Source organism: Mustela lutreola, chromosome 11 (genome assembly GCF_030435805.1).
Source record: "Mustela lutreola isolate mMusLut2 chromosome 11, mMusLut2.pri, whole genome shotgun sequence".
In the NCBI taxonomy this organism is placed as follows: domain Eukaryota; kingdom Metazoa; phylum Chordata; class Mammalia; order Carnivora; family Mustelidae; genus Mustela; species Mustela lutreola.
This window is the reverse complement of record NC_081300.1, coordinates 19,452,335-19,474,088: the sequence shown is the minus strand read 5'-3', so window position 1 is coordinate 19,474,088 and position 21,754 is coordinate 19,452,335. Positions and strand designations below refer to the sequence as shown.

General features: G+C 39.7%; 1 protein-coding gene across 13 annotated transcripts in view; it reads right to left on the bottom strand.

The window, feature by feature from the left end:
• Window positions 1-21,754, bottom strand: part of TCF4 (transcription factor 4) — a 352,222-nt gene that overhangs the window by 218,777 nt on the left and 111,691 nt on the right. For all 13 annotated transcript variants that reach the window (XM_059139402.1, XM_059139409.1, XM_059139403.1 and 10 more), the window contains 2 exons: window positions 15,306-15,367; window positions 11,978-12,074 (listed from right to left, as the gene is read on the bottom strand). In XM_059139402.1, the coding sequence (XP_058995385.1) occupies window positions 11,978-12,074; window positions 15,306-15,367 (159 nt within the window). The remainder of the gene's footprint in view (window positions 1-11,977; window positions 12,075-15,305; window positions 15,368-21,754) is intronic.

The following is a 21,754-nucleotide window of genomic DNA, read 5'->3' as shown; positions in this document are numbered from 1 at the left end:
CAGTTTGGCTGGCTTCTAGTACAAACAGAATTTACATAGATGGTTAAAGGAATACATATATTGACGACCATATGATTGCAGACATACTGGTAACACATTAATTTTATTTACCAAGAAGCCAAACAAACTCTTACAACAGTAAGATATTCCGGTTTGCTTTCACAAATATGTAATTTGCCCTTTTCCTCACTGCCATAGGGGAGCACTTCCTCTCCATCTGAAAATTAAGACAGCTAAGACCCGAGGTGCAAAAACTGCTTGCGGTTAAAGCAAGCCAAAAACTGAACACAGGATCCACGTTCTTTCTTTTCTCTCCCTTCCAACTTAGCCTCTGGAAAAAGCTGTTTCTACGAATATACACCTGTGATGAAGTTATGAAGTGAACAACCCCCACTGTTTTGCAAAGGGATGGGGGGGGGGCAGCTTCTTTGATAAGTCAACAGCCTCCAAATATTAGAATGAGCCAAATATTTTTTCCAAGCAGTGTCTTGTCATCTATGGTCAAACTCATATAAAACAGTATTTATTATATAGGAATGTTCTTTAAATGCAAGCCCTCAAATATACTGCCTGATCACAATGACTGGGGGAAACAGCATTTGATATAAAAAAAAAATCAGCCCTCCTTTGGCCATTAAGATTTTCACATGAACTGAGAGCATTTTGTTTTTCTATATGAAGGAACATTCCCTCCTACCAAGGAAACGTGATCTGCTCTGATAAAACCTTAACAGGTACTGAAATTTATATATCATGTTACAGACTTACAAGCCTATACTAATTATTAATGGTCCCCCCCAAGTGTTCACTACTTTACACATTCTGCCCCTTAACTAGAGCACTCAGAAAAGCCATTGTACTCTGCCTGACTAACAGACCATGTCTTGAACAGCCAAATGGCTTAGTGAATGCAGATTTTCCCTTCTGTACACTGTATGGGGTTGATGTAAAAACCCACTGCCCATGCAAACCAGCCACAGTCCACCTGGAGGAACACAAGTAACTTAGGGAGGGCGTCTAGCCAGGGCTACCATCAGCAAGTCAGAACCAATTCGGAAGCAGTTTCCCTAGAGTTCGCAGAGAACATTTCTGTGCAGTCACAACTGTAAGGACAGCGAGTTCTCTTGCTCTGCTCTGCGAGTATTTTAAAGAAGTCACAGAGAGGCTTCTTTTTATGCTAGAGCAGGTGTGGACTCAATTCCACTCTTAAACTAGTATCAGCTCAGCCGAGAGAACAGCCGTAAATTTTTATTTCAGAACTAAATGAAACTCATGACGGTATGGGGCAAAAGCTCATTAACTATTAAAATGCCTTTAAAAGACTGTGAGCAGGGCTGCTTTCTTTTGCTTTAGTTCCAGATTGGTGTTCAAACTACAGAGAGGACTTCTCAGTGAATGGAAAATATAATCACTAAAAGTACAAAGATTCAGAACATTTTTATTTTGAGGTAACAAGAGATTTCAGAGAGCTCTTTCCCCCCTGACCACACTTCCATGAATTCGGTCAGTAACAGAAATAGGAAACCGAGGTTAAAATGAAAAATGGCTTACTTAAAGATCGCCAAAAGATTATCCACCAGACGACTATTTCGTATTTTCCCATAACGACTTACTTGAATGCCTAATAGAGATTGTCCACCGCTGCTTAAGTAGTCTGCCATGATGGTTAAAATACTTATGCTCAGTGCATCTCAATTTCCAAATAATATTTGTGAGACCATCAATAAATAAGGAAAAGGGAAACTAGGCAGTACAAACACACATGCACCTACACAAAAAGAGACACTCACACACACAATATAGAGCTTGAATTTAAAATCCTGCCAGGAGACCAGCGTTTAAGGCTTCCAAAAATATGGATACTAGGCTCACTTCCAATTACTCTGAAAGTTCTGAAGGAGACGGGGTCACTAACGAATTTTCCTCCATGTTTGGGTATTGCCCAATTAAGTACAATCAGTTACACATAAAGAGTTTAGGCTTGCATGGGAAGCATTCAGATTTGGCTACTGAACTGTTAAGAGTTCAGCTTGGTCTGAATAGTCAAGGTGAGCAAAAGGCAAGAGCGGTTAGTGACCTAGTAACTTCAGAGACGTAGCCACAGCAGTGCTGCTAATACAGGCTAGAAACCCGTACCATGTGCTCTAAATGCACATGGTTTTTATGTGTCAGTTAGATTTTTTTTTTTTTAAGATTTTATTTATTTATTTGACAGAGAGAAATTACAAGTACAGTGAGAGGCAGGCAGAGAGAGAGAGAAGGAAGCAGGCTCCCCGCTGAGCAGAGAGCCCGATGCGGGACTCGATCCCAGGACCCTGAGATCATGACCTGAGCCGAAGGCAGCGGCTTAACCCACTGAGCCACCCAGGCGCCCCTGTCAGTTAGATTTTTATGTGTCTCTTGCTTCCTCATCCTTCTCTTCTTTTCTCTCTTCCTTCTCCACCAAACATTATCAGATATCACACACTCTGTATTTTCATTCAGCTTGAACATGGCCCACAAGGGGGTAGAACTTAATTAATCACTTCCACATTCTGCCAAAATTCACGACATGCTTCTCAAGTTTGCATATCACTTTTGCCAAGCTGGTCAGACCCAATAAACAGAAAAAGCACCTTGATAAAATAAAACTGGGTGGAATAATAATTCACAGTAACTCCTTGTTCAGCTTACCATCCTGCATTTCACCAGTCCTCGGGCTTTACTGGGATTTTCAACCTATGGGAAAGCTCACAACATTTCCTTTTATTCATTAACAATTTCACCCGCTATACTTTACACCAACTAAAAGTGAAACTTCCTTATCCTTTTTTTTTCTTTTTACAAATACACATGTGTCAAGGAATTGAGAAGTGATTAATAAACAATCACTGAAGAGATGAAAAGTGTTTGGGCCATAACTATTATGTACTTAGGAATCAATTTAATTTAATACCAATCTATGCTCCATACATCTTCCAACTGGTGATCCCTAGGCCTGATATTCTCCAAAAGGAAATGAAATGAGATCCACTAAATGCCTCTTTCTATTCAAAAATAATACACAGTTCCTTAGGAAGGACCCAGAAACCCTCTGAAATGGAGAGAATTGGAGGATAATCACATGCAGAGCAACATTCTATGCCCAGCTTCTCCGGAGAAGAACCAACTGAGGTGGGTGAGGACTGTCCCTAACACATTCCTGAGAATGTGGAAGGTCTGGGGAACAGTATCTCCTTGATGAAAAGCAACCTACCTAGAAGTTGCTCATCACTGACATGACCTACGATGTGGGCGAAGAAATCTCCACTTGCCAGTGGGCTTCCCAACCTCACCATTCAAATACCACACAAAGGTGCTTTTAGCCATGTGTCACAACAAAACCTGAGAATATTGAAGTTGGAGAGACAAATGGCTGGAGGCAAATCTTTCACAAGGGGCATATCCGAACTCAACAAAGTTGTCCCCAAAGAGGAACTTACTTTAGAGGCTGACTGCTTTCGTGAATTGGCTCAAAAAGAAATCTTTCCATCTTGGTCTCGATGTTTAGAGAACCAAGCATTCTAGACTAGCTCCACCTGTCCTTGCCTTCTGTTCCAGTCCCCTTAGAAGGTAAAGCTGTCTTAAAGCTGCTAGCACCCAAGACCCAACGTCTATACAGTTTCCAGTGACTTGCAGACAGAAGTGACCGGCACCAACCTGTAGGCTTCCGGTACATAAGAGAACAATCACCGGGCAGCTGTTCCAACTTGTGTCACTTCACTGCCCTGCTCACAGTGATTGGGAGTGGGGGGGGGGGGGTGATGACAGGTATCACCCACAGAAGTGAGAAAGGTGGGGATCATAAGAAATGTATCCAAAGTCCTAGCACCAGGATGTGGAACAGCAGAGACTAAGATTGCATTGACTCCTGGCCCAGCCTGCTATTCCATAACGCCTCTCAAGACGTGCAGTGCTTAAAACTGGGTTTCTTTGCCACTGATGTCCTAAGGAAGGTGATAATATGAGCGGAGCAAATAGACTCATTTTTACTGATGACCCATATGGTATTTAGGTAGACACACAGCTTTCGTGGACATGAGTTCCGAGACCCTGTACCGGTACTGATGTTTCTCCTGGAGCCAAGGGGCCATGAAGGTTTGAAAAAAAAAAAAGGCTTAATCCCCCGACTCAAGGATCCAGTCAAGAAGTAGATTACTGGTTAATGCTATCAAAGGCATCTTTGAAATATCAACCTTAGGCAAAATTCTAAGAAGCCATCTTTCCAATGAGAAGCTGAGAGAAAATTCTGACCACTCAATAAAAACAGCACAGTTCATATCCCTTCCTAGTTTTCCCTTAAAGGTATATGGTCCATACCCCCACCTGTGTTCTCACGAGCCAGATTCATGCCATGATTCCGTTCAACAGCGGTGGGAAACTTCTGGCCAAGAGTTGAATCCAGCTCTCGCCACAATCATGAGGTCTTGGCGGGTTCAGTAAAACTAAACGTCTTTTGGCTGCACTTAATCCTTCACATTAAAGATCAACCAATACAACTGTGTACATACTAAAATAAAAGAGCAGGTGTTCTTTGCCCCCGGCAATGGGCATTCTTGTCTGAGTGCTTCACGGTGACATGGCAGGGTGTTGGAGGTAAGCAGAGAAGCGACCATCTGACTGGTCAGCAGAGATGCTGGGAAAGCTCTCTGCCTGGCACTCGTCATGGCATGTCCTGGGACCTTGTGGCTCCAGGACGCCAGGCCTGCTCTGAAGGGCTGTTGTGGGACCGTGGAAGAGGCTGATGGTGGAGCTAAGGGTCTGCTGCACAATCGGTGCTCTGCAGAGCGGCAGGAACCCAAGCCAGAGACCTAAAAGAGCCTTTTTTCTTAATTTTCCAGACTGTGAAGTTGAAAATCACGTATTTTTCTCTGAGAAGAAACTAAATAAAACCCTGTAAGTTAACAAGCCTGACCGGCATCCCAACTCCCTTCTCTCTTGTCTCTTTCCAATGACTCGGCCGGAGGAGCTGTTGGGTACCTCCCTACCCCCACCCGAACTTTGTAGCTGGACGTGGCCGGGGGATGTAGGGGAACAGGGGTATCACACGGCCGGACTCCCTTTCTCCTTCTTGCTGCATCAGACCCACACTTGACATCTAAAGCTATGACAGTCATCTTGAGACAATGAGGGAAAGCACGGAAGAACCACCCAGACACCTGCCCTGGGTCTCAATGAGCTGCAAACCAATTTTAGCAGCAGCCTACCACCGGACTTCTAGTGGAAGAAAAATTCTTCTTAAGCAACCATTAGTCACATTTTCCATTACTTCTAAGAAAAAGCATTCCTCCCCAACACAAACTACTTTTTACTTTTATTTAACTCTAACATGATGTATTTTCTCTTAGAGTCCATAACTTTTTATGTGAGAAATCTTCCTCTGGAATTTAGAAGTGCTACAGCTTTCTGTTGGCTATAGTTTTCAAATAATGTTTTTCTAATATCAGTTCTTCAAATTTCAAAAAACCTGATGGATGAAAGTATTTGATTATCACAGCACTCAGTAGAGTACGGCATACGGTAAAATGCTGAGTGGAAAGGAAGCAAGGCCGATGAAAGACGGACAGACATTTTTATGGACTGGACAAGAAGAATTAAGTTCTCCTATCTGAAAACTGGAAATGCTTAACTTTTTTCAGTAGCCTTTCAAAAAAGAATGACATTACTTATTTTTTATAAATAAAATATTTTGTGGTATGTTTGGTGAATACTGATATCTACCATGCTGTAATATGATTCACTTCCTGACACTGGAATATTTGCACAGGATATAGTACTATAGAATGAATTTCTGTTATACCGGCTCTGGTTGAGGGTTTTCTTCCTGATACAGTGAAATGGATGTAGGCCTGATTTTAATGTATGGGCTTTTCATTCAGGACTTAAACCCTCTATATCTGATTTCCTGATTTATTCGTGAATGAAACCCTCAACAGTCATCTGTTGAGGTCCTACAGCTCTAAACCAGGCTTGGCTCATGTGTAACACTTTTCTCCTGGTGATGTAACTTAATGAGTAATTATTTTATTCTTGATCAATCCAATCTCTTAACCACAGATATGGGATGAGCTGAGGTAGAAAAGGAACATCCATCTGAATCAGGCTTTAAAGAATAACATTTGGAAAACACATCACTAGCGAAGTTACTTGAAGGTATCATAAAATAGAGATGAATGGATTAGAAATAACGATAAAACAACTCTAAAGATAAAATACAGCAGAAGGATAAGATGGCACACCTAAAAGATCAATGGACCATTAGATGAGAAAATTACCTCAGAGATCATCTAAAGGTCTGTTCTACCCTCAATCTAGAGATGTGAGAAAACCTGACCTGAGGAGCCACCCACGGGTTGCAGCAAAGCAGAGAGCAGAAAAGCCAGTTCTTTGGCTCCCAGACGTAGCTCAAAATCAGAATTAACACTATCACTTGGGAAGACACTTCAAATAGTCTTATTTGTTCATACTCTGGGAAGACATTTTAAGTTAACAAACATCTTCAAACAACAAAACTCCCGAACAAAGAAAGCAAACAACAAATAACACCACAATTAAATGTGTCTTCTCTCAGCAATTGCTTGCTACCACATTATCAGTTCAATAGATAACAGATGATATCAAGATAACCTCAAGCAAAAAAAAAAAAAAGTCATTAAAAAAAGAGGTCGGACACGGAGAATACACAGACACCCCTAACCAAGGAAGCTGCCAGCCCCCTGCTCTTACTATCGAACTTCAGAACAATCTAAAAGTGAACGAAAATGTCTAGAGCCGACATCCTTAGTCATAACTGCATTTTGATAAAGTTACTAAAATATTATCTGACCTCTGGCACTTCAGAAAAAAATCAAACACTTGGCATCATCATACAGGTTTTGTTTTTGTTTGTGTTCTTCCCCCCCCCCCCCCAATATTTAAATTCCTGTGTGGAAAGAAAACATCTGACAAAGAGGTCAAGTTAAATATTACCCATGCTTCGGAAAAAAAACTGTGTCTCTTTGAGGTTATTGTAACGTTAAGGTTTTCAAAACAGTTTTCCCAGTAAGAGTCTCTTCGTTTAGGTTTATTTCCAGTTTTACAATGAAAAGAAAAACTCCCTGTATTAGCATCTACTCACATTCGCCATTTTACAAGAAGACTGTGCCACTGGCCTCAGCCACAGGGATTTGAAAACACTCACAACACTTCACCTTTATGCCGGGCTAAACTCAGGGTAGTCATAAACACTTTGAAGTAATACAAACCTAAATATTCCCGCTAGGCCAACGGAGCAGTGGAACCGAATTATAATGAGCTAGCAGCTGTCACAATATGACCACAGTAACCAAATCAAAATATCAACCGCTAACCCAGATGAGATTCAAAGGTCATCCTATAAGCCAGCAGCTTTCTTCAGTCCTGCCTGAAACCCCGATCTAATCCTGCAGTAAAATGTTCCACTGAGCTAGTTTAGATACCAGTTACTCTATGGTGCAAAATGATTTAGGGCTCTGGTGGAGTACCGTTAGTGGGACTAGAACCAAACACCACAACAAGGAAACCGAACCATTCACGACGGGACACTTAGGAACCCAGCAGCTGAGGCTGAACCACGCTGCACCCAACTGCCCAAAAGGATCACTTTGCACATCCTTCAGTTACCGATGCTTGTCTGTCATCTTACTGGCAAGTTGCTCACTCAAACAATCTGGTTTTCAATTAAGGCTCTGGAACAATAGAAGGAAAATGCATGCTTAGGTCCTTCCTCAGATCAAAAAGTATTAGCTAGAAAATATACCATTTCCCATTCTAAAAACATTTGGATAATTACCTGCAAAAGTTTAATGGTTGCAAGAAAACAAGCAGGGGCAGGAATGTTAAAAAGTCCATATTCTTTGCGTATAGCTCTTGTCAGTATTTTTTAACTATTCCATAGCATATAATCCTCTTAAAAACACAAGACTCAGACCCACGGCCCCTCTGTCCCATCAGCATATTCTGAAAGCTACTCACTGACCACCTATAAAGGTTTAGTCAAACTGTTTAAAAACTGTAGCAAACAAGTTTCCAGCAGATCAAGTGTATGTTTTTATCATTAATAACCATCCGTCTTCACAAAGAAAAAGCGTGTTGTTTTTTCCAGATGCGAAATGGGACATGGCATTTCAAAGAAGCAAAAATGCAAACTGGCTTGCTTGTCTCTGCCCAACGAAAGCAGTGGTTGAGGATTCAGGAAATGTCAGGTAAAAGAGTAGAATACACAAATATTGGATCACTTTACTGTACACCTGAAACTAATATAATGTCATCTGTCAATTATACCTCAATAAAAAAATAAAAAACATTTTAAAAAGAGAGTATATACACGAATTGGTCAGGGTAGGCAGTCAGCTCGATGACTCACTAATGTAGTCTCTCAGTTCCCCAAGACTCCCCCACAGAAGAGGGGAAAAAGTCATACACACTTATTTTTATTTTAAATTAGGGGCTGGCTTTTTTGTTTATTTTAGTTATGTTTTCCTTTACAGGATTTACACAATCTCAACTTCTAAAACTTGGTATGGCAACTATAAGTATGGATAGTAATGGAAAAAGTGGTGCAGCCTTATTGACAAAGAGGGGTTATTAATTCTAGTGGAATAGGCATGTGTGTGCACGCGCACGCACCCCCGCACGCAGGCAGGCGCATTTGTATTCATTTGTTCATTTTTTAGTTTAGGGATTCACAAACTATCCAATAGGATACTACATTCGGTTTTGCGGGCTTAAAGAATAAATTAATGGAGATACTATTACCTATATACCATTCTGCAAAAACTTGAGATAAACAAATGAGTTGAGCTTTGGCATTCTGGTGCCAAACCTAAGTATTCTATCACAAAAACTGGAACATTGACGCAAAACCATTCCTGTGACATCAGAAAGTTCAGGGTTGTAATAAAGGGCTTTTGTTACATAAGGGTTTATGAGCAAATGGTAGCAATGCCTGCATCATTTCCAGAATAGCCTATTGCCATTAAGAACAAAATATATAATAATAATGCACTCCCAAAAGGAGAGAGCAGTTCATTACTTTTTTCTGTCCTTGCAATAAAATAAAACCCCACTAAATGAACAGTTTACTTAAAAAAAAAAAATCAGGTCATCTGCAGTTAATAACTCTTTCCCGTAAAATTAGTGTCACTTGTTTCTGTAGCAGACGCCTAATTCAGTCACAGGCTTGATTGATTTGACAACAGAGAATCTGGTCCAATAAAGTGGCTGATTTATTTCTTATGCTATAGCTTTTACCCTAATGTGACATCACAGCAGAATTAAATCTTTGACATGCAAAGAAATCCTTTGTAATTTAAATGAAAACTAAAGATTCTGAAAGCGGGTATTGACTGTTGTCAAAAACTTCCAGTGACGTCTAATGCCCTCTTTTTTGGTAGAATGAAAACTTCAAGTCCACCGAATACGGATTTGGACACAAAGAGCAGCTCAGAGTAGAGCAGACCATGTATTCCATGAGTTCAAACTGTCGGCTACATTTATAGATTTTATTTTATCTTCGTGTCCATTTGTAAATTGGTTGTCTTTAATTTCTGGAAGACAACCTATCTTCTCTTTAGAAAAGCACAGCATAAACACCAAACACGGCCCATCTCAAATGTGGTTTTATTTTCAATAAACAGCAGCTTAGGCAAAAATCAATGAGAATCTTTGTTCCCCCTGATCTAGCCCTGAGATAGTCCAGCCAGATCCGGAAGGCGCTTGGGATGTGAGACAGGGGTGGCAAGAGTTAATGCGGCCTCGTGGGCAGTCCTCTGAAAATATTTTTAAATTCTTTTCCAAACTAAAAATGCAAGGTATTTCATAGTTGTTTAAATGTCTTTTTCCCTTTTTTTGCAGACTGTGCTGTGCCCTCTCGCTCCGAGGGCGACTTCCCTGACCCCAGTCTGACACTGCGCCGTTAATGTCAGATAAACCATTTAGCCCCAGCACAAATCTATTCTGTGCAAAAATCTGCTTGAGGTGGAAAATGTAGCAGTTTGTAAACAATAAAGAGCCATGTTTCAGACCAGACAGCTTATCTAACAGAGAAGTCCTTTCATGGGGAACAGTGGGTGGGAGCCTCCCGGACATAGTAGCATTTCCTATCACAATGCAGGAGACTGTCTTGGCCTCCATATTTAAGAGTTTAATGGGAAGGAGGTAGACAGGATAAAAGAACACAGCTGACATGGACTTTCAGCTTAAACAACAACTACGTGAAAAGACTCCGCTCTCTGCTCTAGCTCCAGGCTCGCAGCCCACGTAGATTTTAAATACTACTTGGATGGGAAAACGAATTTGGCTGGTAAAACAGTTGCCCATAAGGACAGATGAACAAGAACCAATATTTAATGTCTTTGTATTGCCTGGCGTATTACGGGATACTAATTTATCCAGTTGGTCTTGGGGAAAACTTTTTTATCACGTACCTAACAGACACTTCTGCATATGAGTAGCGATTCATTCATTCTACTTTACTTTCGCTCATCAGAGGAGAGTTTTAGAATCTTCCAAGGGAGTTCTTTAATGTGCCACGGGAGTACTACTCCCCATGATGATTATTTTCAAGTTAATCTTTTATTCTATTTTATGAAATTGAGCAAGGATGACTGGAGAAGCAAGGTGTTAGAATTTAATATTAGCACGATTGTCATGGAAGAGTCCAAAGTTGTTCTTTGAAATCTAAGTTGACAGATGTATCTCGTCTTCTGTGTCTGGATGAAACTGTTGCACCTCCCTCTCAACAAGTGTTAAAAAACTGGGAACCTGGCTTTAGCTACAAAATTAAGGCATAGCTTGGACATTTATCGTTTTAAAGTAAAAAGGAACACAAGTCTAAGAAGCAATAATCAAACACGACTTCATGGTTCTCAAAGTTGGAATAATGTTTAAAGGCACGAGCATATGATGTCACTTAAAACAAGTTGCTAGTATCCCTCTGCTTCGTCTACTTTGTGTTAAACACCTGGATTTGATGGTGACTTTGAAAAAAATGACTGAGATTCAAAGACAATCTATACATTAAATAACAAGTAAGCTTCCAAGGCTTAAAAATAGGGACATTCTTTAGAAGCATTTGCAATTATGGTTTCAGAGTGATATAATTATGGCTGTGTGTTTTTCCTGGAGTATGGTCCAACGCCTCCTGCCAAGAAATTTTACTTCATTTATTGATGGATTTGCAATAGAATTTGACCAAGTTGAGAGATTTATTAATATTGTTTAAGAAAAAAAAAACCCACATTTACCAGAACAAAGATCATTGTTCCACTCGAAACTAAAGAAACCTGCTATTGCTCATTGCTGGGGTTACTGCTATTAGACACACATCCCTACAGGGTAAATGAAACAGAAAAACCCATGAAAGAAGCCAATATGAAGAACATGCTGGAAACTCGCAAACTGTCTTAAGCGTAGCTTGATTCCAGTGAAGTACGGTACAGTCCACCTAGACCATCAGCACTAAAAAGCTCACACCAAGATAAATACACAACCAGAACTCACAATCAACTTCAATACACTACTCTGATTTCAGCATTCTAAACCTATTATTAAAGGGGTTTCCATAACCCCAGACTATATATCATTGCCAACAGACAAGCCCGTATTTTAAATATCCACCACTTTATCAACCTTAAATCAGAATACAAGTATTGCAACACTGAAATTGAGATAAGAGTTTTATAAGGAAGACAAAATTTCCACGGCAATTTGATATCACTGAAATCCTGTAACTCCACACGGTTATAAAACGTAGTCCTTTACGTGCGATTACCAAGCATAATAAACTGCCAGTATTTTTCTGCAATTTACAATCACTAGAGTGAACTGGGTAAATATCCAAGTCCCTAAAAACAGATCCTCTGTCTGGACCGTGTTCTCCCCTTTCTACGGCAAAATACCAGCATTCGAAAAGTGCATGTTAATTTAAAATTGGTCTTACTTTGTATTCTGGAATTGACAAAAGGTGGAGAGAGATTGTCATGTGACCCAAGGTCCCTGCTGGTCATGTGGTCATAGGGAGTCCCATCTCCATAGTTCTGTAAATTAAAAAAATCGTAAGTTTTCATTTCGCATGAATAAATCAGCATATAAATACCCCCCCCCCCCCCGACAACTCTGAGAGCCAAGGAAACTGGAAGTCCATATTCCCACTGTGGAACCTCATTATAAGGGTACTGCCTCTTCACAGGTCCAGTAAGTGAGGGCTCTAGAGTCTGCAGAGTTCAAGTTTTCCTCATGGTAACTGAAATCTTACAAATAATAATAGTAGAATCAACTGCAGGAAGCTGTTGACATGATTAACTGAAATAAAACACCTGACACATATAAAATGTACTGCAAATATTGGAAGTTACTACTTTGGTACGCACCCTTAATTTTTTTTTTAAAGATTTTATTTATTTGACGGAGAGAGAGGCAGCACAAGCAGGGGGAGCAGCACAGGAAGAGGGAGAAGCAGACTCCCCGCTGAGCAGGAAGCCCGATTCAGGACTCGATCCCAGAACCCCGGGATCGTGACCTAAGCAGAAGGCAGATGCTTCACCAAGTGAGCCACCTAGGTACTAGGAAGCCCACATTATTTTAAAAAAGAAAAAAAAAAAAAAGCAAAATTGTGCCTTCAGTGAGAATGACCCATAGCCTATAATGAATTTCTTTTAGAAGATCAAGTTACAGCCTTTTGAACAACATTTGGTTTTACGGTATTGAAATTTCAATGTTTTGGGATAGTTGTTACCATGGTTTTAAGGGAACTGGATCGTTCCATAAGTAATTAACATATAAGAACATTAAAATTATTACAACATGACTGCAGAGGAACATCAAAACTTTAGCATAAATTAGTACTTTTGGATTTGGACAAAGCATGCCACGAAAAAAAAAATTTTAAAGCAGACATTAATTTTTGGCAGAAATCTGTCATGATTATGATTATCTAATTATTTTAACAGAATTTAAAATTAAAACAATGGTTTTATTTTTTTAAAGATTTTAATTATTTATTTGACACAGAGAGAGAGCATGAGCAGGTGAGCATCAGGGAAAGGAAGAAGCGAAAGCCCAACATGGGCTCGATCCCAGGACCCTGAGATCATGACCTGAGCTGAAGGCAGACACTTAACAGACTGAGACATCCAGGTGCCCCTAAAATAATGCTTTTAAACTGTCCACTTATTAATGAAGGAATCTGATAACATATAGGAAAAGTTAAAATCACCTATATTATAAATAGGGTTCAAATTTCAGACTAAGGTGCATCAAGTAACCATAAAGGAAGAAAAAAAAAAACAAAGTTGATCTGCTCAGCTGGTTGTAGTGCCCATAAAGACCAAGTCAAATTTACTCAGAGGTATCAGTTGGCATGTTAGTCAAAGGGCAGAATCTGCCCACACAAAAAAAGACGGATGCTGTATGAGAAATGAAAATGCATGTCACTTCACTAGAGAATAATTGGAACCCGTAAGGTTCCAAATAATCCTGTTTTTAATCACTTTTCCTCATTTAGAAAAGTTAACTTGAATGATACCATAATCTAGCACTGCCACTATGTCAGTGTATAAAAAGATGTTATATATTTTAATACCTAGCATGGGTTTTGCACTCACTTATTCTATGCCAGGCATTGTATAACACTGATTTTTATTTATTAAGTGTCCTCATCTTAGACAGTGTCCTTGCATACACACTACGGAATTTAAACTGCAAACAGTGCTGCAAGCGAGAGGATAATATCACCACTTTAAGATGAGAGAAGACAGGACTGAGCATGGTTGTTGGGACAAGTCAGCCACAGAAATCAGTCACATACAAACTCCCTGGATGGAGAAGACAGACAGAAATTACAAAGTATTGACTCAAAATTATCCCCCAAAATATTCCCTGAAAAAAAAAATGGCAGGACAATTACTGAAAAGGAGATAAAAGGACAGTCCTAAGGGACCTTGTTCTCAGAAGAACAATTAAAAGTAGTGTTAAAGTGAGAAATCATAAGACCTTAAGTGTGAATGAGCTAAACAATAGAGGGAAATTCTGTCATCTCCTACACTTGCTGTCAAGGGGAATGGATTTATTTCTGCAAGTGTAGCCTGTAACGTGAGGAGGAGGAAAGATTTCCTCAACCCATCCATATAATGCATTAGGATATCAATTCCAACAGCTGGTGCAGTGGCTCAACAAAGCTCCTGGTAAGCTTACAGACCCTGCCGCACTGTGAAGACCACAGCGAGAACCCACAAGGTCAAAGGACAGGCGGAAATGGACAACAGTGGCTTGCTGAAATGTCCTCATGGTGACAGCTTGATTACCTTCCTTGCCTCTTCTGCCAAAATAGAAACACCCCCACCTCAAATCTACGTGAATACCTACAGTAAAATGTTCCCTCCCTGCAGAATGCTTCATTTATACAGCTGGCTAGGGTGGGGGTGGGGGCACATGTTTGTTTGACTATGTGCTCTCAGTCTATTTTTAATTTGGGGTATTTATATGTATATCAGAAAAGCTGACATGGATTTTGGAGGGCCTAGAAATGATTCCATTAAAAACAGATTATACATTAAAAATCATTTGACTTCAAGTGGGAAGGACCATAAAAGATATTCTAGCTTTATTTCTTCATTTTAGAAATTAGAAAAATGAGGACCAATGAAATGAAATGACATGCCCAAGGTCATATACACACAAATATACATATTGCCAAAACACCCCACTCCATGGTCTTCCCATTACACCCAAACTAACAGCTAAAGCATGAAGGAAAACCATGAAAAGGAGTAACAAAAATTTGAAACCAAATGAGTGAATGAACCCAACTGGTGACCAAAGGTATTAATACGACATTTATGAAATGAAATCAACCCTAATTTATTATATAGATTATACTGATCAGATAGAACTCCATACGCTGTCTTCAGAATTACTCTGTAGTCTACACCAATACATTACAGGGATACTTGGATTTTTTTAAAAGTTGTGCCAGCTACAGCAAATAACTTTCTGTAATGCTGGATCCATAACTGGCAAAGTAAGGCCAAATATTTAATGAAGGATTTTTCTTCTGGTTAGCAGAAGTGGAACAGGTGTCAAATTCAATAACAGCATCCAATAAGAGAAAGAAAAAAAAAATTGCAAACACAAGCTGATCCTCATTAAACTTAGTATGCATATATATATATGTGCATTTGTGTGTGTGAGAGAGAGAAACTCACCTCCAGTTTGTCAATTTACATATGCGGGATGTCTGGTTGTGGGGAAAAAAGATTAGATATACTTACCCTGGACGGGCTTGGATGTCCTCCATTCCCCCAGGACCCTGAGCTACTTCTGTCTTCTACATCTAGGGACAAGAGAAAAGTTCTTTAGGCTTTCTTGCAGTAATTCTTCCTTTTTGTATATGCACTTTTAAATTAATGTTTCAAATTAATCTCCTGTTGCCTTTAATTAAGAATCAGGCATGGGGCTACCACGATGATAGTGGCTTCTGACCCATCTACTTAAATTAACTCATTTAAATTCACAGCAGAAATGAACTGGACCCTCAGGAACCAGAGGTATGAACATAAAAATTACTTCCATCTTTCAGTGTTTCATAGCCTCAACTTTTATAGACATGAAACTGCACTTAAAGTTTTATTGAGATCTTTTGTACAAAATAAGTTTAAAACGACACTAATACAACCTTAAATATATATTTGAAAAGGTAAGTTAAGGCAAATGTTCACGCCAACATTAGCAGCATCTGTGCTCATAATGCTCGTGGATACTTCTTGTTCTCTAGCCAAGGCTTATTACACTAGGCAACAAGCATACAACAAAATAGACAAGACAAAAAGCAGATTCAGTAATCTATTTCCAGCAGTACACTACAAGAATATTACAATGTGAGTTTTTTGTTTTGTTTTGTTTTACATTTTAAGTAAAGACAACACTATCTCAGTATTTTAATTATTGTAACAGAATTGACCACTCGGCTATAATCCCTCATCTGGGCATCGAGATGTGAATATTAAAGTTGTTAAAGCAATGTTTTATCTTGATAAGTGATAGCAAAGAGACCTATATGAGCTACCAGGAAGTGGAAATTCTTCCAAACTCTGGACCAGCAAAGTTCTAACACCGACCATGCCAGGGATTGGGGCTTCAAGTGGCAAAGTGCTCAGGCTGGAGACTATTTACGGTGAAGTTATCGTATCCGTTGCTTAAAACGTGTGTTTTAATGTGTTCTAAAGATCAGTCTCTCTATATTTAGAAATGGCTTTGAGATTGTTGATGAAAGGTCCTTGATAAGTATAAAAAGTTTCACTGTTCCATTATTTTGATGGTGGTTGATAACAGACGGCCATCACGAACGTCTGACAGGACTGGAGGAAGAGGTGTGAAACTTCGGTTTAGGAGACATAATCCCATTTATTGTGTTGCCTAACATTTCAGGGATACTGTTTATTCTCCTAATGCACCACTGTCATTCCTTTTATTACTGCTATTTTATTATCAGAAGAAATAATCATAGTATAACTGATTGATTTTTAGGTACAGTGGAATACACAGCATTTTAGACTCTCTTAAAAGATGGGAGAGCAGCAACAAAAGACAATTGTCATTACTAAACTTGAATTCTTTCCCTTTTTTTTAAAACAAGTATTTCTGTTCCTTTTGTGGGTGCTTCAGAAGATAATGCAACTGCAAACAAAAGTCTCCCGCGGATGGCTACAATCAGTGACTGTGAGCTTTCAGGGATGTCAAGAAAGCTCTGGGTTCTGCATCCAGTCTGGAGACAGGTGCAAGGTTTTCCCCAAATCTGCGGTTTAGTAACCTCATCTCCTGGCCTCTGGGTATGCCGAACTGAAATACTCGCAGAAGTGACTCGGAACGCTCTAGATTGGGGAGTCTGGCAAACCTACACGGTTCTCTTCATCCTTAACCAAAAATCAAATATTTTCAGCAACAAAATGTATAAACGACAAAAATCTCTCAACCACTGCAGATTTTCAAAAATCTGGCATGTCTTGACTTTCTTCTCACCTGAAAGAGCCAGCCTGGATTAATTTGAGAGTTTTTTCCCTCTTGCATTTGGCCAAAACGAAATGAAGGAACAGAGTTGAATCTCTCTGTTCCATAAGATTTCACGTTGTTTGGACCCCTTTTATTTTTCCAATTTTTAAGGAAATTTTTAAACACAAAAAGCAGGCAGAAACAAGGAGGAAATAGGAGTTGTTCTCACATGGGGGTGATTTGGGGCCCCAGAAAGCATTTGGCAATGTCGGGAGACGTTTTTGGTTGTTACAACATGGGGGGGGCACGAAGGGGGACAGCGCCACTGGCATCTAGTGGGCAGAGGTGAGGGGATACTGCTGAACATTCTACAAATGTTAGAAAGTCCCTTCCCCCCACCAAAAATGCTCTGTCCCTAAGTGTCAGTTGTGTCCAGATTGAGAAGCCCAGCGCAGAGGGGAAATCACATTAAAGAGCAAAAAGGAAGAGGCGAGTTGGAGAAAAGATGTACTAGAATTTAATTTATAGTTTAGTATGGACACCTACTAAATAAATAGTGACTTAAGCCTTTTAACCCAGACTTGAGCTGGACTGTTTCAGGAGACCTTCATAAACATCTTCGGTCCACAGAATAAAGGGAAAATGATGGTCAACCAAGCAGCCTGCTAATTAGCAGCCAGATAAAACACATCAAAACTTGAGTATTCCCAACTGGGCAATTTCAAAAGCGAGCAATCCACTAATTAAAAATGCTGGAAGTCTAGCTTTTTCAAAACAGGTTAAATACTGGCTGGGTTCCTTCACAAATAGATTCCCAACCAATCAGATCGGACTGCTCTTTTCCCATCCTTTCTCATTTCCTGACCTCACGCTGCTCTACGTTCCTTTCTGCTTCCTCCCTTTTACTGATCTCTTTTTAACAGGCTCTTCCATCCCCTGGTCTCCTGCTATATCTACCAGATAAGGACCAGTCTCTAGCTCTCCCAAACCTAATAGGACAATTGTATGATTTGTGATTATACTTTTTTCTTTGAAAAAAAAAAAAAAAAAACGGAAAAAAAAAAAAGAAAAAATAATCTGTATAGCTGGGTGCTCATTTATCTAAGAGCAAGAAGCCACAGAGGGAGAGCGCAGAGATTTGTAACTCATAATGAATGTAAACATGTTGCTTTTAAGTCATTTGTTTCCATCTGCCCTCCCACTGAGCTTCATCAGGTCTGCCAGTTAGTGAGCATTTTCTCAACAACTATTCCCGACTGTCCGTCTCGGAGGGCATCTGGGAACCCCCTACATGGGGATTACCTGTATATTCATTTCAAAATCAGCATCTTGGGGTCCACTGCAGACCAACTGAGTCTGGACTGCTCTTGAAACCCATGCTTTAAACAAGGTCCCCAAGTCTCCTGCCTGTGCCCAATGGTTTGAGAACTACCATCCTGCCCTACCAGGAACACAAGACAGATCCATGCCCCCATGACACCAACACGTGCCTCTCTCGCTCCAGAACTTCAAATTCCCACCAAGATTGCCAGTTTCAGCAGCATTCAGTACACATTCCCATCACATCTGTATCCAGATACATCTGCATCTTGCCCAGAATCACTTTTTAGTAAACCTGCACGTGGCCTACCCTTGGCCATTCCTTCCTTCCTGCTGATGGACGCAGACGTTGCGCACATTTCTATACCTCCATGGCTTTGTACCTGCTAGTCCCTCTGCCCAAACTGTTCCATCTATCAAAAAATAACAGCAGCTAATGTTTAGCGAGCTTAAGTATGTGTCTGATACTGTACTAATAAGTACATCGATGCACTAATAGTACCCCCATTTCACATATGAGAACGTTGAGGCTTCGATGGAACAGGGAAGTCTCTTGAGCAACCAGCAAACACAGGTGCTGACAACCGCAAAGCCAGGAGTGCTCTTTTCTGACACTGTCAATGCTTCCCTGGAAAGAACTTCATTTCTTTCTATAACCATCTTGAATGTTACCTCTCAAATGTCTTCCCAGGCAGAGTGAAAGTGTTTAGGAGTTAATGCCTATCCTTGGGTCCACAAAAGGTTATAAAATTATACACAACATGAATATACAAAAGTAAATATTTGAAGAAATTGAAAGACTGGAAAATAAAAATAGGGGGACAGTAAAGCCAGAGGTATGATGAGCTTATTTAGATGTACACTGTGATAGACAGGATACTTGTTAGAAAGGGGTCAAAATTCTACAAGGTACTACTGAATGGGCAAAACAAAGAGTGAAATAAGATTCACAGTGAGTATGAGATAAAAGCACACAAATAGTTCAGGAAATCCATGAGGGCAACATAGTAACAAATGAAAAACTGCCTGGGGTAGAGGCTGTCTGGACACTTAGTTCCTGCCTCTCCCTTGTCCTACTGTCACTCTCTATCCAAGATGGGAATAAACAGCAGAAACACAATAATCTGGGCAGCAGAAAGGAAAGGATAAAAGCAAGTGGATGAGAGAAATTATTCTTCCAAAGGACTAAAATGGGTTCCATTGTTTCAACCTTTTCTAATTTATTTTACCCCACCTAAATGAGGACAGACTTAGTAACTTCCATGGATGGGATTGACAACTGGTTTAGGAGGTAACCTGACAATCCACAAACTTTCATTCTAATAGAATAATTCTGCACAAGCCCCTCTAAAATACATGTATTTCTGATCCAAAACACAAAAGCAAAGTTTGGGCTGAACTAGTACCAAACACTCCATTTTGAGAAAAGACACATGGAGGTAATTTTTAATTTCTATGGTTTCCCATCTATACTCATTAAACTTACGATTTGATTACTCAAATGTCCACTTTGTTTATGCACAACTATCAGACAAATGGACAGATGTCAGAAAACACAGCCCGGGGTGTTGGGATGGAGACTCGGATTTCACCGGTCGCTCTTCATTAACCAGATCTTTGGTCTGAGCTAGTCACTGGCCTCTCTGAACTCACTTTCGTCAACTATAAAATAAGTGTTGTTTTTTTTTTAAGATTTTATTTATTTATTTTATATAGAGAGATCACAAGTAGACAGAGAGGTAGGCAGAGAGAGAGAGAGAGAGAAGGAAGCAGGCTCCCTGCTGAGCAAAGAGCCCGATTCGGGACTCGATCCCAGGACCCTGAGATCATGACCTGAGCCAAAGGCAGTGGCTTAACCCACTGAGCCACCTAGGCGCCCCAAAATAACTGGGTTTGAGCTGTACCCTTGGAAATAGGGAAGTCTAGTATATTTGGACAACTCTCCCACAAAAACAAAAATAAAAACAGACAAACCAAAAAAACAACCAAAAAATGATAGGAGGATTTTTAAAGATCTTCTTTAAAATACTAATAAGCTGAGAGGATAATAAGAAATTATCAAGCCAAAATCAAATTGAAGGAAGAAAAGACATGTTTACCCTACGGACATCTGCCAACCTAGAAAATTTAATGGCCTCTTAGGTTAAGGAAAACAGAAGTGAAAACCCAGGAACCATCCAAAGTACGTGTCCAACAGAAGGTAACAGGGATAACAGGACTTCCAACCTCAACGGGTTATTGTTAAAGTAAAGAAGTTAATATTTGTTAAACACTTAGGGGAATATCTGGTCCATAGCAAATTCTCAGTTACCAACACCTGCCCATGAGACCATAACTTATTAGTACCCAAAATCTAAGACAAGCAAACCATGTAAATCTGTAAAATTGTGATTTATTCAAAGAAATCTGAGTCTCACATTTTTATGACTCATAGTTCTGCTCAACAGTCAGAGACTTTGAAATATTCTTCTGGATTTTAGAAATAGCCAATAAATTTATAGTAAACAAATCCCACCTTTTCCATGAACCTCTACAGCAAAATCACAGAGAGAATCCAGTACATATATTAAATTTCTTTAGTGATTTGATTTACTTTCAGAATATCCCCTTTACCTGTCACCATTGCAAGCAACATACGTTTGTGTTCTGTATAAAGGATATGCTCTCAAAAGTTATACATGCTGACCTGAGGCCCAAGCTAAGAACACAGACTGAATGTTATATAGGTTTAACCTTGATTTGAAATAAACAGTGTTATGTTAACTAAATTGAATTTAAATAAATAAATATATGAAATTTACCAAAAAAAAGAACTAAGTGTGAGTTAACCTAACTCTATTGATTTGGGATAATTAGAGTTGTGTATTGGTCCTTCCCATACTTAGCCAAGTACCCAAGGCCCTAGAGTTTCATGAAGTCAGAAAACTGAAAACAGGAAAAGTGTTTTATCTGAGCTGCTTTAAAAGTCTACAAATTCCTGCTCTTGTAGAAAAAGACTGATTTCCTGATGAAAACTCTACACACTCGGAATGCATTGGGAGATCGAGGCTAAGTTCTTCCTGGAAAGATAATCACCCTGAAACATGTTGAGGTCTACACTGTCTCAAATCCTTTGCTCTGCAACAACAGATACCATTAAATATCCGCCACACCATCATGGAGACTCACAGACTGGGTACATCTGTGGCTCCTACTAATTTCCTCGTCCAGGAAGAACCCTTGGCTGAGCCCTCCACACAAACTGAGATGGCATATGCTCTCCGTCAGTGCCAGATGAATTTAGAGTTCAAAATATTTCATCAGCAAAGAGCGTGTTAAGGATGTGCACATTTTCATTAGCACTCAGTATAATAAGAACTCTAAGTAGAGTAATTTGAAGTCAAATTTGAGTACCAGTACAGATGAAGGAAGA